The following is a 16,319-nucleotide window of genomic DNA, read 5'->3' as shown; positions in this document are numbered from 1 at the left end:
TCAGCATGTCATTTTTCTATTCCTTAAGACACTGTTTAAATGTTTGAGGATTACAATGTCTCCCAGATCCTTCTCTAGTTTACTCACTTTTGTGGCGGAAATAATACAGACGATTTGTTAAACACCTACTAGTTTGGAAGATCTTTCCTAGATGCTTTAATATTTTAATCCTATTTCAAATTTGTGAAAAACTATGATTATGCCCATTTTCAAGTGAAAAATAAACTCAGAGAGAAACAGTATGTTGTCCATAGTTACACAAGTATAAGCAGTGGCTAGGATCCCTGTGGGGCTCCAAAGCCTGTGTCCTTTAAGTACTTCATACCCCTGTGATACAAATTTGAAGCATCTTCCATGAACACACACTCCCCTGGTTTCTCCCAATTTGGTAATGATCTTTTTTAAAGCAGGAAGTACAAATTGTTCAGCAATCAGATTATTTTCTCATTTTCGGCCACAGTTCTTTCATACTAGCACTGGGTAGTCTGGACAATGGAAGGGTAGTCCATCTGCTTTTACATCAGAAAGATAACTATTCATGATGTAATAAAAGTAGGGCTTGACTTAATTCAAGCCACTTCCCAAGGGTACTGTAGGCACACTCCCAACTCCTATCTAGAAGTGTTCCAAGTCTTGTCATTGCCCTAGTGAATCATTTTGCAACATCTTTATTTATCCCCGCTATATTGAGTTCATAATAGAAAATATTAAAAGAAGAGCCATCCATCCAATGGAATGTTGCCTCTCCCCTTACCTGAAATGGGTACTGTCTTTCCACAGGGGTAAAGAAGAGCCATCCATCCAATGGAATGTTGCCTCTCCCCTTACCTGAAATGGGTACTGTCTTTCCACAGGGGTCTGCTCCTCGAGATTGACTTTCTCCACACACCTGATGTTCTTAATATCAATTGATCCTTTTCTGCTACCTCTTTTCTGAATTAAAAAATATATAAGATGCCTCATGTGATACACAATGGTGCACAAAGAAAAGCATAAACTTAAGGTTATGCTTGGAAGGAAGATTGGGAAATGGGGTGGGCATGTGAGACTCATTTGAATTCTTCTGTAATAGACAAAATCCAATGACAGCAGAATATATTTTCAAGTATGGACACAAACTCATATATGCCTCCCAAAGCAAGTCTTTAAGCAGCACTTCATAATTTTGTTTGATAATCTTGAAACACATTTCAAATCACCTACCATGTGGTTAATCTACTCAGGGAAGGTGGGTGGGAAGAGATCAACCAATGAACTTATATGCATATATGCATAACCAGTGGACACAGACAATGGGGTGATGAGGACCTGGAGGGGGGGTTGGGAGCATGCTGGAAGAGGTCAATGGGGGGAAAAGAGGGACTTCTGTAATACTTTCAACGATAAAGATAAATAAATATAAGATAAAATATAAATATAGATAAATAAATAAAATAATAAAAAATATTTAACTCCACAAAGCATCTTCATTTTGTTTCAATTTTATGACAGTATTTCAGTTTTTCTATTTTATAGAAATAGCCTGATTTCCAGCATTGTGTTACGTAGGATCTTTCACCTTCAGCACTATTTAAGGCCAGATAATTCTTTGTGGTGGAGGCTGTCCAGTGCATTATAAAATGTTTAGCAGCATCCCTGGCCTCTACCCAGTAGAAGTCAGTAGCACACTATTCCCACCAATTATGGCAACCAAAAATGTCCCCAACCATTGTTAAATGTCCCCTGGGGGGGCAAAATCACCCTCAGTTGAGAAACACTGTTCTAAAGTGATTTGCAATTTGTCTTTATAAAGTTGGCCAATGTTTTTTTTTTTTTGTTTTTTTTTGTATGTGTGTGTGTTTGTTTTACAGAAAACAAATAAAAGGTTGGTTGCCTTTAAAAGGCTTCTCTGTCTCTCTATGACTTCCTTTTTTTCTTTATTGATTAAGGTGTTACATATGTGTCCGTATACCCCCATCGCCCCCTACCGTCCCACTCATGCCCTCACCCCCCTGGTGTCTGTGTCCATTGGTTAGGCTTATATGCATGCATACAAGTCCTTTGGTTGATCTCTCCCTCTTACCCCCAAAAGTTAGCCAATGTTTTAAAATTCTTTTTTCTTGAATTAATTATACCTTGTTAAGAAAAGACAAATGTGATGACTGAGTGAAAGTTGATCTTTACTGTGTAAGCTAAGAAACCTGATATTGTTTCATTATAATTAAGCACTTTGTGGAGGCTTAAGAAAAATAAATAGTATAATAGCAATGGAATAAATAGGGCCTCACCATTTTGTCATATTCATAGTAGGAGAGGTTTGTTTTGGTCAAAACAAAAAGCCGCTCTTTGTAATTATTTGGTGACATTTTCTTCTTTTGCTGTGACCTTTTGAGAAGAAGTTCTTCTAGAATGGATTTTGTATCCATACTGTCATCCTAAATAAAATAATTAAAATGAGTATTTGCATCATCTAGCTAGGTTCTCTTTTACTTTCATAATTTTTATTCCACTATTTTTCATTCAAAGATAATATAAATGATACAATTTTTAAAGTTAGATTTAAATTTATAGAGGAAAAGTAACTAAGCAGGCTCTTAACTAAACACACACCTGCACATTTTTTCTACTGCTATGGTTTTCACTTTTATAAATATGCTTAATTTTTATAGCATTTTATGAATTTTACTCATCTTACTCTAGATCATACATTCACCATCTTCATACTATTTTCCAGACCACCTCATCAAAATTCTCCTTGTTCCTTGCCCAGTCAGCATGGCTCAGTGACTGAGTGTCGATCTGTGGAACAGCAGGTTATGGTTCCATTCCCGGTCAGGGCACATGCCCAGGTTGGGGGAGGCAGCTGATTAGTGATTCTCTCTCATCACTGATGTTTCTATCTCTCTCTCTCCCTCTCTCTTCCTCACTGAAATCCATAAAAATATATTTTAAAATATTCTTATTTCTTGAGCATTCTATAAGCAGTTGTTGAATTGATTTGTATAGAATCAAACTTTTAAAAATTTGAACTCCACACAGCTCACCATATCTGAAGTAATTGATCAACTGAAATTTCTCTCCATTAAAGTGACCAGTTGTTTGACCAAATTATCCAAAGTACTGTGAGACTCTGACATCATTTTAAATAACACCCACAGACCCTGATCATGATCAAATCTTTAACACAAATGACATGGGTTTACTTTTCAATATTTCTGAGAATAAAACACTTAAAATTATATCAGAAGAGATTTAAAAAACTAAAAAATTATACTTTATTAACTAAAAACACCATTTTTCTTCCCAAACCATGTAAAACATAAATATTTTCAGGAAATAAATTTATTAATCTGATCATGAAAAGTACTGGTCAGCAGTAGGGCACAAGAGAAACTTTCTTGTGTTCTTTGCTTTGTGAAATCACATCTTTTTTAGCAGTCATATGTCCACTAGTTACCATCTTTCTTTCTTTATTGACAAGCTGAAGGTAATTAACTTTACTCACCTTATGTTGGAGAGCCTTGAAGTGTGCTTTAACTTTAACTCCGAAGCTCTAAGTAAAATGTTACAGCTCTGAGGCACCATCCCTCTTATCCCCTCTGGTTATGCCAGGGTCATGTATTAGAAGATATTTGCATCCTATTTATCACTCTGGATCAGGAAGCACCCACATGGGCATTGCTCTGTCTGGATGGAGGCAGATGCCAAGTGAACCTGTCCAGCCACTAATGGGAACTTCTAACTGGCTCAGGAATATGGTGGGTCCACGATGGCAGGGAGGTGGGAAGAATGGGAGACTAAGAAACACAACTTGGCATTGAACAAACCATGGTCAGGCCCAGCCAGCTTTTGTCCTACTAACCAGACCTAGTTAACCAGCACGTGTACCATGCCACATCTACTTTTCACCTTTGTCTCTATTGGAAACTCTACACATATGCCTGTTCAGATAAGATTATTTTCTACACCCAGAGTCCATGTCCAAAAGAGAATTTGCTTGAAGACTTATTGAAAATGTGGAGGGCCCACTTTTTGTGAGTTAAAGTCCCCTTTTTGGCATACTTGTAGGGCACCTTTGCCTTTTACATTTAAAAATTGACTATCAATGCAAAAAGAGAAAACTATGAAAATTCTTGTCAATTGTCTTTTATATTCACAGCTAATACATTACTCCTCAAAAACAGAGTGCTGGTTAACTAGGTCTGGTTAGTAGAATAGAAAGGTTACTTTTCAAAAATGTTTAGATGCTGAATCAATTTGTAACAGTAAGAACAGTGTTTTGAAAATGCAAATCCCAGTGTCCAAAGTAGTACTCAGTCTTTCCCAGTACTGCATGATGATACACTATTTTGTTCATAGATCTTTCATATTCATCCAATTAAAGATAGTGTTGGGGGGAAAGATAGTGTTGGGGGAATTTTACCTAAAAAAATTAATATTGTGAGTCACAGAAATCACTGACAAATGAAATTCACAAAGTTGCTTCTGTCTAGTGAAGGGAAGAACACTGAGTAGAAAGGAAGGTACCAAGTCCACAACACATTCTCTAATAAATCTCCAAGGATTTATACATGTTGTTTTGTCTAAAGCAATATAATTGGTCAACAAAATTGTTCGTTCTAAAATTCTGCCCTTTGTGAATTTTTTTTTGGCTTTCATTTAAAAAATTGTGTGATATATGTTTATTCTGCAAAGCCAAGAACTACAGACCAGCAAAAGGGGGAAAAAAATCAACATTTTGGTAGACATATCTTTAGATTTTTTTCAAGTATATGCACACATGTGTTTGTTTTTTAAAAATGAGTTCCAGTGGCTCAGTTGGTTGGAGCATTATCCCATGCACCAAAAAGCTAAAGTGCAGGTTTGATTCCCAGTCAGGGCACATACCTAGGTTTTGGGTTTGATCCCTGGTTGGGGCTTGTTCAGGAAGCAAACGGTCGATGTTTTCTCTCTCTCTCTCTCTCTCCCTCTCTCCCTATTTCCCTCTCCCTCTCTCTCTCTCTCTTTCCCTCTCTCTCCTTTCCCTCTATTTAAAAGAAAATCAATAAACATGTCCTTGGGGAAGGAAGGATAAAAAAAAAATACCCCATGAGTTCACATACTGTATACTAATATATGGATCTGTAATCTGTTGTTCTCATGTAACGAGCACTTGGAGCCACACGACTTTGAAGTCCTTCAAAATTCCATTCCCAAAACCGGACTCTCATTCTTCCTAAAAAACTTGAAGAATCCTGTTTAGGTGGCTCATACTTTTGTCATCTCCAGATCAGTTTCCTCTAAGACAATACCTGGTTCCTGCTCAAGTTTGGACCTACCTTTCTTCTTCTATTTGCTTTTATCTCTTTCTTGTATTTCTCTGTTCTTCTATATTAGCCTAAATTTTAAATTGAAGACATTTCTCCAGTCTCCCTTGGTTTAGGAGGTGATAATGAGTGATGACTAATTTTTAGAAATGTAATCTCTCTTTACTTGTATTAGCACAATAAGTCAACAGGGCTCAGGTATCATTGTTGATTCAAATGCCTGTCCAAAGACTCGCAAACATGGCTCTGTGTATCCTTATTTAAGGGAAATTCAGTTGGGAAGGTAAAAAACAAAACAAAACAAAACACCTTTCAAAATAAGATTAGATCTTAAAGCTAGTCTGTATTAACCAGAAATCTATTTCCATAGAGGAGCTGGTAGGATTTGGCTGGAATCATATTACCAGCTACATAAAATAGACATGTCACTTTGCCTGCCAAATAGCCCAAGCTACCTATTTCCATAAGCACATGAAACTAGAAAGAGATTAAAGCGCAGGGAGGGTGGCAACATTTTTAAAAAAAAAAAACTTAACAGAAATCAATATAGTATTTTCTGTAAGAAAGCCAGCAAACATTATATACCCTATAATATACATAAAGATGCATGCTGAATTAACATGACTTGGAATCACTAGAGTTATTTAGTATTTATGAGGAAATATCATGAGAGTAAGGAGCTCAACTCTGTAGGTCTATTCAGCACACTTGAATTTGAGCGTCCAGTGTGCTTAGAGTGACAATGAACAGGTTTGAGAGCTAGGTTTCACAGATGGTTAAGATGCAAAGTTTCGATGGGGTGGTAGACTCGGAAGGCTTGGAAGAGATGATAGTACTGTCATTTGTGAGCTGTGTCACACTGACAAAGCCTCTTTCTTGCTATAGATGTCAGTTTTCTGATCTGCAAAATGAGATGGGCAACAGCTCTTTCACTTTATTTAACTTAAATGAGAAATCTTATGTGAAAATACCAGGCACACTCTTGGCACCAAATCATGATTTAAAAAGAAGGTGGAAGGAAACAACTCATGTGCTAGAGTGGCGTCTGTTGTCTTTGCTATGAAAGGCTCAAGCAAGGGAAAAAAAATTTCCCTTAAGATAATCAAGAAAGATGGTATGGAACAGAGAACATTAAAATTGGACCTTGAGGGATATGCATGATTGTAGTAATAATAATCCTAGCTAACATTAAAGGAGGACTCACCATGTGGCAGGCACTACTTAAAGCACTTTAAAAATATGCTTTCAGCCTGGCTGGCAAGGCTCAATGGTTTAACCAAGAGGTGAGGGGAAATTGAGGACCCTGTGACAAACTTATCTTCAAATATTTGTCCCAGGCCAGGCCTGCTTACCTTCCTGTTTAATAACTGAACAAAATATGATGGTAAATTAAACAGGAACAAAAAGCTTAACTCAGAATCAGGTGAGTTGGTTCAAAGTATAGCTTTTAAGATGCTGGCTAAAGACAAATACCAGCTCCACTGAAGCTGCCAAATCACTCTTTCATATGATGTTATGTAGGAGAGAGAAAGCTACAAGTGTCTTGGCATGATATAGACAGAAATACTTTAACGTTGACATGCAAGTTCTTAGCATTTTGAAACACCATACCTTAATTGCTCCAAAATGAATTTATGAAGCCAGATATTTTAGGAAGTCCATTTTTTGCACAAAGAAGGTGAGCATTCCAATGTCATTTTTGTTGGAGCTAAAATTTGCATTAGGTGTGACATTCACATTTGGTGTCTAAGCCCTTCCTTCTTTTCAGCCACCTCTTTCCTTCTGCCCCCTCCCCTTTGCCAGGGCACTGCTCTGGGGACATTACTTACCAGAAAAACAGAATGTGATAGATCTCTGTCCTAATGCTTTATGCTGAATTAGTTTAACACATAGCACTGCTGAGGGAATACAGGTTGGTATGTGCAATAGCACCTAGCTCTGGTGGGTTCAAATCCCTGCTCTGTCTCCATGCAACCTGGCATGTTACTAAACCCTGCTAAACCTCAGCTTCCCCTTCTTAAAGGGGGTGAAAAAAAATAACCACCTCAAAGGGGTAGGAGGAGTCGAGAGAAAATGTCGGTAAGATGCCTAGCACACTAGTAGATGTTCCAGATACCCATCATCACTCCATAGGCAAATTTTTAAAAGGTCCATAGCAAAGTTTAAAACAAAATGATCCTCATACCCTTACCACCAAGCTCCTGGGGATAGGAGATAATGGGAGCCAGGAAGAGTTCCCATGTATTCGCTAGTCAATAAGCACCTACTCTGCAGGTATGTTATAAGCCTTCAGTCCTGGAACTGGACCTTAAAATCAGGTTGAGCCAGCCCCTTAGTGACTGCATGTTTGTGCCACCAGATTTCTTACAAACCAATGTAAGATGCTACTTAAAATGTACTCCCTGGACCAGCAGCGTCAGCATCACCTGAGAGCTTCTTAGAAATGCAGAGTCTCAGTTCCCACCCCAGACCTACTACATCAGAATATGAATTTTACTGAGACCCTCAGGTGATCTGTGTGCATAGGAGATTTTGAAAAGCACTGTCCTAGACCACATTATAGCGTACTATTTTTTAAACCCAATGAAATCACCACAGTCCACAACAATTTTCAAAACTATATGGATATAGGTACACCTCATCCGCTTAGGTTCACCTCCCTCACATCTTTTTATCTCCATCTAAAATACCCCTTCGTCTCTAATTTTGGGAGACTTCAGGAACCTAAGAACCAATATTTGTAGCTGAAACAAAATCATAAAAACAAAGAAAAAAGAAGGAATGAATAACATTTCTTTGCCTTTCAGAAGCAGTTATGAAGCCAATATGGAAAGTCACGGAAAGGCAATGCCTAAAAACTAGTAAGGAGAAAAATCAGAGGAAATAACAGAAAGCCAAATGGAGCTAGTGGTGATATACACATAACCTGACAGCTTCCCTGAACAAGATTCTGAGCCGGTGAAGGGCAGGGTGGGGGGGGAGGGACAGAAGGAGAGAATTACACAGTCCCATCCAAAGTCCCGGAGGAACCCCAGCAATTTCAAATTCCTATTTTTTGTACTTTTTAAAGTTGGCTCCCCAAAGTTTGTGAACTTGAAGCTCTACAACACCCATATTCGAACCTGTGTTCCTGTAGGATATGACATTGCATAGCCACTTGCCGCTTAAACGCACCATTTTGTCTTGTTCCGATGCGCGGTCCACCGCAGTGAAGTCAATCTGCTCTTGCAGGAACACAGCCTCAGCTGACCTCCTTCCAGCAGCAGCAAATTGTCTCACATTTTCCCTGCTGCCGGGTCAGAAATGGCTACATTACTCAGTGCCCCCAAAAGGTTTATTGTCCTGCAAGGCCTTACACAATCCCACAGGAAACCGCGCTCAACACTTAGCCAACACTTGTTGATCTGATTGAATGCAACAAAGACGGAGACAAAAGCATATTTCTTAAAGGTTCCAACTTTGATAACCAGGGCTCCTGCTTTTCCCAGGCAGCTCTTGGGTACATGTGATAACCCTGCCTTTGTTTATAGAACTTGAAGCTGGAAAGGACAAGGAAATATTTCTGCAAAACCCCACTCTGCCTCTGACTTCTCTCACATGAGTCAGGAAACCATGAGGTAACGCCAAAGTGTACAGAGGATAAGCAATGAAAATTTCAACTCAACATTGGATAAAGGGAGGTGCTTTGTCATCTAGCTATTTATGCACCTCTCTATCCATCCATCTGTCCACCTAATCGGTATTACTACTACTACTACTACTACTACTACTACTACTACTATTACTATTGTTAATTTTAGTGCAAAGTAAGTTGCTGGCATCAGTATACTTCATCCATAAACACCACAGTGTACAGAACATTAACTAGGTGGTTAATTCAAATTAGCCTTTATTTTAGCTCCAATACTATGATCTTGAAAGCAGTTTTCATTTGGCCAGAAGACACAACTTTATAAAAGCTGAAAAATGAGAAAGGTTATAATGGTCACTGAGATAAGTATCAAGGGAATCATTCACCTAAATTTCTCTATTTCCCTGGTTCACAGATGAATCGGCCTTTCAGGGCTGAGAGTATTGGGCTTGTGATGAATTCTAGGAAACTTCTGTTGCTTATAAGAAAGGCTCATAAGCCATCCTTTTCTGGCACACTGCCAAAAGCACATGGGAAAGACAGAAACACAGTTATGAGTTTTGTACAACTGACGATTACATGCAGCTTCTGAGCCAGAACCATGGTCGATGGAACAAACCAGGTCTGTGCAGATTGCTCTCACAAGAGTGGAAATGGGAGTCATGTATCCCCATCTTTTCTGGATATATTTGGATGTCCTCAACCACCAACACATTAATGGCCTTCATAAACTAATGCTTACAAAATATTCAGTCCCAGACTTAGCGCTAATTGATTTCCTGGGTTCAGTGAGTTTGTATCCCTAGTACGGAACTGTCCGGAGATATTTGTCATTTAATGAACAGTAGCAACAGTGTCACCAAAGTCTAATCAATCTGCAAGAAAGAATTTTTTAGTTTACTGCTTGAAGGAGAAAAAAAAAAGTTGCAAATAATGAGATGTACAAGATGTCCATATGTTTCTATAAAATATATCTTGGAGAAGAAAGTCAATAAGTCATACAGAAGAGAAAAACATATTTTTTGAGCAAAGAGGAAAAAAGGTCAAATAAAATGTATTGATTATACAGGTATCTTTAAAGATTATCATGCTGTTATTTGGAATTATTTAGGGAAAGCTCTCTTCACTGTCATATCAGCATGTAGTTTTCTTTGTTTCCCGGGGTTCCCAAGACCATCGATGGTCTGTTATTTACCCACTCATATATCCAGCTGCCTGCTTCACATCTCTGTCTGGGTGGCAAATGACAGTGAGAAAAGTGCTGAAAGCTCTATGTCACATTTCTCAGCTCAAAAGTGAGCCCTGCTATAGTGAAAGGTGACATGCCCCATATTCTATTTGTAAAAATTTGTCCCCTCCTAACTTTGTTTTTCCTCACTTTAAGTCTTTTAGCTTTTCAGGCCTGACAATGCATGCCCTTTGACTTGGCTTCTACCTGTCACTGGATTCTCAAAGAGAAGAAGAAAGGGAAGCTCTTACTCCTGTTATAGTTTCGGAGGTGGAGGGGATTCTGAGGCTCAGAGGAAGCTTTAAAAAGGTGATAAACTGAAAACCTCCCTAAGAGTATCACACATCCAGTATAGAAGTGGGTAAAAATGTACAGCGAAGTCATTCTCTCCTGTTTTCTTTTATTATGAAGTTGTCCCTGTGAATGCTACCTGTAACAGAGGAGCCTTTCAGGACACCTGAACTTCCAAGGTTAATGCTATGGCCTGTGGAATTCAACATTTAATCTCTCAAGTCTAGTTTAATAATTGTTGATCTTGCCCAGCCGACATGGCTCAGTGGTTGATCATCAATCTATGAACCAGGAGGTCATGCTTTGATTCCCGGTCAGGGCACATGCCTGGGTTGTGGGCTCTATTCCTAGTGTGGGGGGGTGGGGGCATGCAGGAGGCAGCCAATCAATGATTCTCTCTTATCATTGATGTTTCTATCTCTCTCTCCCTCTCCCTTCCTCTCTGAAATCAATAAAAATATATTTAAAAAATAATTGTTGATCTTGCTGGATTGCTAGTTGCCTTGGTAATAACATTTATTTAGACATATCTACTTTCTAATAGGGTGAATATTTGTAAGTGTTTTACTTTAGCCCAGAGAGCTTTGAAAATCCACTTTATCTCTCCTGTCACATAAAAGCATATTTTCCAATTATCACGAAACAAATGACTTGGAAACTGAGTGGCTTAAAATAACCATTTTTATTTGCTCACAATTCTGTGGGTCTGGAAGTGGAGAAGGAATAGTTGGGTATTCATGTTTCATCAGCTGGGTCAGCTAGGGCAAGGGCAAGAGGACCCACTTCCAAGTGGGTTTCTTTGTCTATATATCTGGACGTTCGTGTCCTTGGCCTCTGTCTCTTTCTTCACATGGCATTTCTTCCTCCAGGACCTCTCCTTCACGCGGCATGGGCTTCTCTTAGAATGGCAGTCTCAGAGCCATTGCCCTTCTTACACGGTAGCTGGTTTCCAAGAGGCAGGAAGCAGAAGCTGCCAGGCCATTTCAGAACCACACCCAGAATTGGCACAGTGTCACTTCCACCATATTGCATTGGTAAAACAGCTACAAGCCCTGTCTAGACTCAAGAGGAAGAGAGGTAAGCTCCACTTGTGATGGGGGAGATTGTCAAGGTCACACTGCAGAAAAAGTCAGGTCTGATGGGAAATACTGTTGGAGCCATCTTAGGAAAATAGAATTTTCCAAAGGATGCTGAACAGTGACACTGGTTAACAACTAGTAAGTGTGATGATTACTGTGTCAATCATCTCACCCGGACTTGAAGGGACAGAAAGGGAAGTTTTCCCAGAGGGAGTGATATCCCAACTGAGAGCTGAAAGATGAATGGTGATAAGCCAGATCAGTAGAGAGAAAGTTCCAGACAGAGTCACAGCAAGCCAACAAGAGAGAGAATGCACATTCCAAAACATAAAAGAAGTTCGTGCGAAGAGGGTGTGTGTGTGTGTTTGTGTGTTTGTCAGTCCTTGAACAAGTGTGGAGGGTGAGGCCAGGTTAATGATATCCTAGGGTTTTCTCTTGAGGACAATGAAGGTTTTAGGCAGTTATTCCATTTCCCTTCCACTTGGAGAATGGATTGGCCAGTGGTAGGCCTGAAGGCAGGAAGATTACGGTGGCTAATAGAGAAGATGGATGGTGGCAGTCAAATTGTGAAGGACTATATGCATTTAAGAGATTGGGAGCAGAATTAATAGGATTTCAAGATGAACAAAATGAGAACACTTGTGTTTCAGGCTCAGGCAACTGGCTAAATGTTGAACTTTTTTTGTAGGGAAGGCTATTTACTAAAGATTGCAAAGTGCCAGACAGCCCATGCTTCTATATTATTTGGAGACAGTTGCAGAAGTAAATAAATGATGATATAAGGCACAATATTTCATTTCATGGCATTTTTAATGCTCATGTGTATTATTTCATTTAGCTTGAACCATCTAAGTAAGGTGGGGAGGGGTTTTGAGCTCCACTAACAAGAAGTCCAGGGGAAGGCCCTTGTACCACTACTAACCTCTATTAGAGCAGGGATCTGCAAACCAGGTCTGCAACCACATCTGGCCCACTGCCTAGTTTTCACTTTGCCTGTGAGCTAAGAATGGTCTCTACATTTTTAAGTTGTGGAAATAAAAAAATCAAAAGAGGAATAATATTTTGTGACAAGTGAAAATAATATGAAATTCAAATTTCAGTATCCATCATTAAGGTTTTATTGAAACAGCCACTCATTTCTGGTATTTAGAAGACAGAAACATACCTGGTACCCCTGGTTAAGAATCCTAGCAATGTGATCTCACTTATGTATAGAATCTAATGAACCAAATAAACTGATGAACAAAATAGAAACAGAGTCATGGATACATGAAACAGACTGACAAATGTCAGAGGGGAGGGGTCTGGATGAAAGAAGGTAAAGGGATTAGGCAAAGAACATATATGCGTAGCTCAGAGATAGAGACAACAGTGTGGTGATGGCTAGAGAGAAAGGGGCTTCAGGGCTGGGTGGAGGCAGGCAAAGGTGGGGGGTTTGGGGACATCTGTAATAGTGTCATTAATAATAATAAAGGGGAAAAAAGAATCCTAGCAATGGATTAAAAAAATCCTAGCAAAAAAAAAAAATCCTAGCAATTAACTAGATCCCTTCAGTGGCTTCTGTAACTCCACCTTCCCCTGGGAAAACTCTCCAATGCCTCCCTACCTCTTTCTAAGTGGCAAACAGCAGGCAACTTATTTATGTAACAAACGATTGTGTAGTGCTAGTGACCTGCCAAGCTCATTTTATTTTCATCACAACTGTAACAGGTTCTATTGTATGATCATCAACATCCCCATTTTACAATGAAAGAAACAGAGTCTGAGCCACCTGCAAAAGGTCACAAGGCTAACAAGTGGTGGAGCATGCTTCAAACCTGGAGAGTCAAGCTCTGTGGGTTGTGTGGCAAGCAGACTCCAGTTAAAGACAGGTTTCCTACTGAGTCCAGCTGGGACCTTCACCATAATCAGAGCACTTGTCAGGCCAACACATTCCTCCGAGGGTCCAGTACTCTCCCCCCACCCCCTTCCTGGCTCAGGGGCGCAGCTCTCCAAGGCGGGCGGAGCACAGAGGCCAAAGGGCAGCGGGGCTGGCAGGGGAGAGGGAAGGGCGGAGCAAGAGCCTCCGCAAGACATACGCCCCTGCCCAGGCTCTGTGAGACCCTTGAACTCCCGCTTCCCGCTTCCCGCCTCCCGCTTCCGGCCTCCCGCCTCCCTACAGCAGCTGGCAAAGTGCTGAGTCACGGTGAGATGAAGGTTTCCCCGCGCCCTGCACGCCCTGCACGCCTCCTCCCTGCGCTCCAGCTCACTGCCGGCGCCCACATAGCTGCACAGACTCTAGACGCCGCCATGTGAGTACCTGGGCGCTCACTGGGTGGGTGGTGGGACGCATGGGGGATGCAGGGCAACAGGGATCAGCACCCAGCCTTCCCCATCCGGCTTCTGACGCCTAGGGAAGCCTCAGAGGGAGATGACTAGAGATGATTTGTAGTCCTTTGCAATCTGGTGAAAATGGTAGCCAGCTTTTCTTTCTGAGTTGTAGGAGCCTGGAAGGACCCAGCAATAGTCCAGATGGGGTCAAAATACTTTCGAATTGCTTGTAGGTGATGACTCTTCTTTCTGTACAGCTTTGAAGCTTGAAAACTTATTTCTGTGTCTGACAGTCCAGCACCCAATAAATATTGATTGATTACCTGCTCCTCTTAGTGGGCCTTGACTGACAGGGTAGGGCATTGCCAGGTAGAGTGCTTAGAGCACTGACTGCACTCCTTTGAGGTAGGCAGTCTTATCACTCCTGTTTTACAGACGGAAAAACTGAGGAAGGAGAGACTTAGCAGTTGGCCTTAGGCCACACACATGGTACATGGGGAAGTTGAGATGCAAACCCAGGCTGTCTGGCTCCAGGGTTTATGCTCCTAAAGCATCAGTTGGTTTGCGTGGGAATCTTTGAAGGGATGGATTATATTTCTCTTGAAGAAGAGCTTTAGGGATTGAGGTTACTATCTGCAAGCATTTGAAGAGGAAAAGGGACTTGTTCTGTGCTCGGTCCTGAAATCCTGGATGCGTTGACAAGGGTAGCTCCTCCAGGAATTTCCTGTGCTCTTGAAGACTTCATGAGAAAGCCCAAAGATTTCTTACCAGAAATGTTGGTCCTGGACTTCAGGGATAGATGGGTCTTTGAATTTGATGATGACCCTCAAAGATCCCTTTCAATGCCACGATCTTCAGCATCTGGAGAGAGTCATAGACCTCTTGTTTTTTCTCTGTGTTCCTGAGTCACCTTGCAAAGCTCTCTCAGCCTGGGGGGTGGGCGGGGGGAGGGAGAAAAGGGGAGAGCAGTCTGAGAAATTTCAGTGAGGTAAAGCAGATAAAATGCCCACATTGCTAAACCTTGTAGAAGATGGCTATAGGATCACATGAGATAACAGTAGTAAATAATTAGTAGCTGGGAACCAAGTAAGTATTCAAACACATTCGCTCACCATCATGACTGCTGTTTAAATCACCTAACCCACATGTCGTACATAGGAAGCAACCAATAAGTTAGTATTTTGGGTACGATTGATTTAAATATCCTTTATTTTGTAGTCCTTAGCTATGGCTTAGGACTTAGTGACTACTCTGTTTTGTTCCCCCCACCTTTTGCCTTTCAGCCTCTACAGTTCAGCATCAGAACAGTTCCTTTTTGGACTTCGACATGGTGTTCTCCAAGAAAGTCACCCTCTCAGTGCTCAGCCAGGAGCAGTCAGAAGGGGTTGGAGCAAGGGTCCGCAGAAGCATCGGCAGACCCCAGGTTTGTTGGTTTGGTGGCTGTTTTGTGCTTTTTTGAGGAAGGGACTGGTAGGACACTGAGGGCAAACTTGGGAATAGCAGGCCCAAAACCAACATGAGCTGCTTTGTGTGGGGCCATAGGAGCCAAGTCTAAATTTGGCATTTGTGGTCCCCCACGGACTAACTCCAACCAAAAGGGGATTTCTGTATTGTGGCTATAACTAGTATTTCTGTATTGTGGATATACCTAGTGCTGAGCAGAAGGTGCAGCTGAGCTTCATGAAATGTCTCCGCCTCTCTCTGCACACCCACATCTCATCAGCCCTAGCATGCGTATCAGCAGACATGCGTGTTGTATGCCCTCAACTTTACATGCCTACAAGTGAAAGTACAAGGGAGTAACTCTGAGTCTCAATTCCAAATTCCTAATAGAGAGAACCTGATAGGCTTGGCTTGGGTCAGGTCTATACCCTTGGTCAGTCAGCCATTGCCAGGGATATGGGTTCATAGGGAGACTGCGGGGACCCAAAACTGTCATCCTTTTGTGGTGGAGGAGGAGGTAAGTAGGGGCTATCAGAGAAGGCAAGTATAGGTTATGTAGATGTTTTTCAACATTACAGAGCTCTTTAATTTGAAAATTATGGGAGACATGGGACTTGTGGAAAAGAAAATCTTATATGCCCATTAAACGATGGTTATAACCAGGGAGTACTGTGCCCAGCACCCTACCAGATTAAAAAAAAAAAAAAGCCAAAAAGTTTTTTGAGGTATTAGTTTCAGGTGCAACATAATGATACAGTATTTGTATATATAGTGAAATGATCACCACAATAAGTCTAAATAACATCTGTCACCATACATAGTTATAATTTTTTTCTTGTGATGAGGACTTTTAAGATATCTCTTAGCAAATTTTAAATATGCAACACAATATATTAACTATAGTCACCATACTGGATATTACATCCCATGTAGGGCAATGGATTCATTTTGAAGTGTATGTCCCTCTTAAAATCTGCTCTGATATTCTCATACTCTTTCTATCGTTAGCTTTCTCTTTAACTATGAATATCTTTTGAGGTCCATCAACATTG

General features: G+C 40.6%; 2 protein-coding genes across 3 annotated transcripts in view; one reads left to right on the top strand and one right to left on the bottom strand.

The window, feature by feature from the left end:
• BMX (BMX non-receptor tyrosine kinase) overlaps positions 1 to 8,701 on the bottom strand; it is a 46,414-nt gene extending 37,713 nt beyond the window's left edge. Inside the window, exons 1-3 of one of the 2 annotated variants that reach the window (XM_080652527.1) lie at positions 8,460 to 8,701; positions 2,268 to 2,414; positions 829 to 933 (exon numbers count right to left, since the gene is read on the bottom strand). In XM_080652527.1, the coding sequence (XP_080508653.1) occupies positions 829 to 933; positions 2,268 to 2,414; positions 8,460 to 8,462 (255 nt within the window). In that variant the 5' untranslated portion in view covers positions 8,463 to 8,701. The remainder of the gene's footprint in view (positions 1 to 828; positions 934 to 2,267; positions 2,415 to 8,459) is intronic. The other variant, XM_080652526.1, reaches the window with a different exon arrangement.
• A 4,851-nt stretch (positions 8,702 to 13,552) lies between these two features.
• The window catches only part of PIR (pirin), a 92,648-nt gene continuing 89,881 nt past the window's right edge, over positions 13,553 to 16,319 (top strand). Inside the window, exons 1-2 of the mRNA XM_080653490.1 lie at positions 13,553 to 13,805; positions 15,108 to 15,247. Coding sequence (XP_080509616.1) covers positions 15,152 to 15,247 — 96 coding nt within the window. The 5' untranslated portion in view covers positions 13,553 to 13,805; positions 15,108 to 15,151. The remainder of the gene's footprint in view (positions 13,806 to 15,107; positions 15,248 to 16,319) is intronic.

The sequence above is a fragment of the Plecotus auritus genome (assembly GCF_963455305.1).
Source record: "Plecotus auritus genome assembly, chromosome: X".
Taxonomy (NCBI): domain Eukaryota; kingdom Metazoa; phylum Chordata; class Mammalia; order Chiroptera; family Vespertilionidae; genus Plecotus; species Plecotus auritus.
Note: the sequence above shows the minus strand (reverse complement) of the source record. Positions and strands in the feature narration are given on the sequence as shown.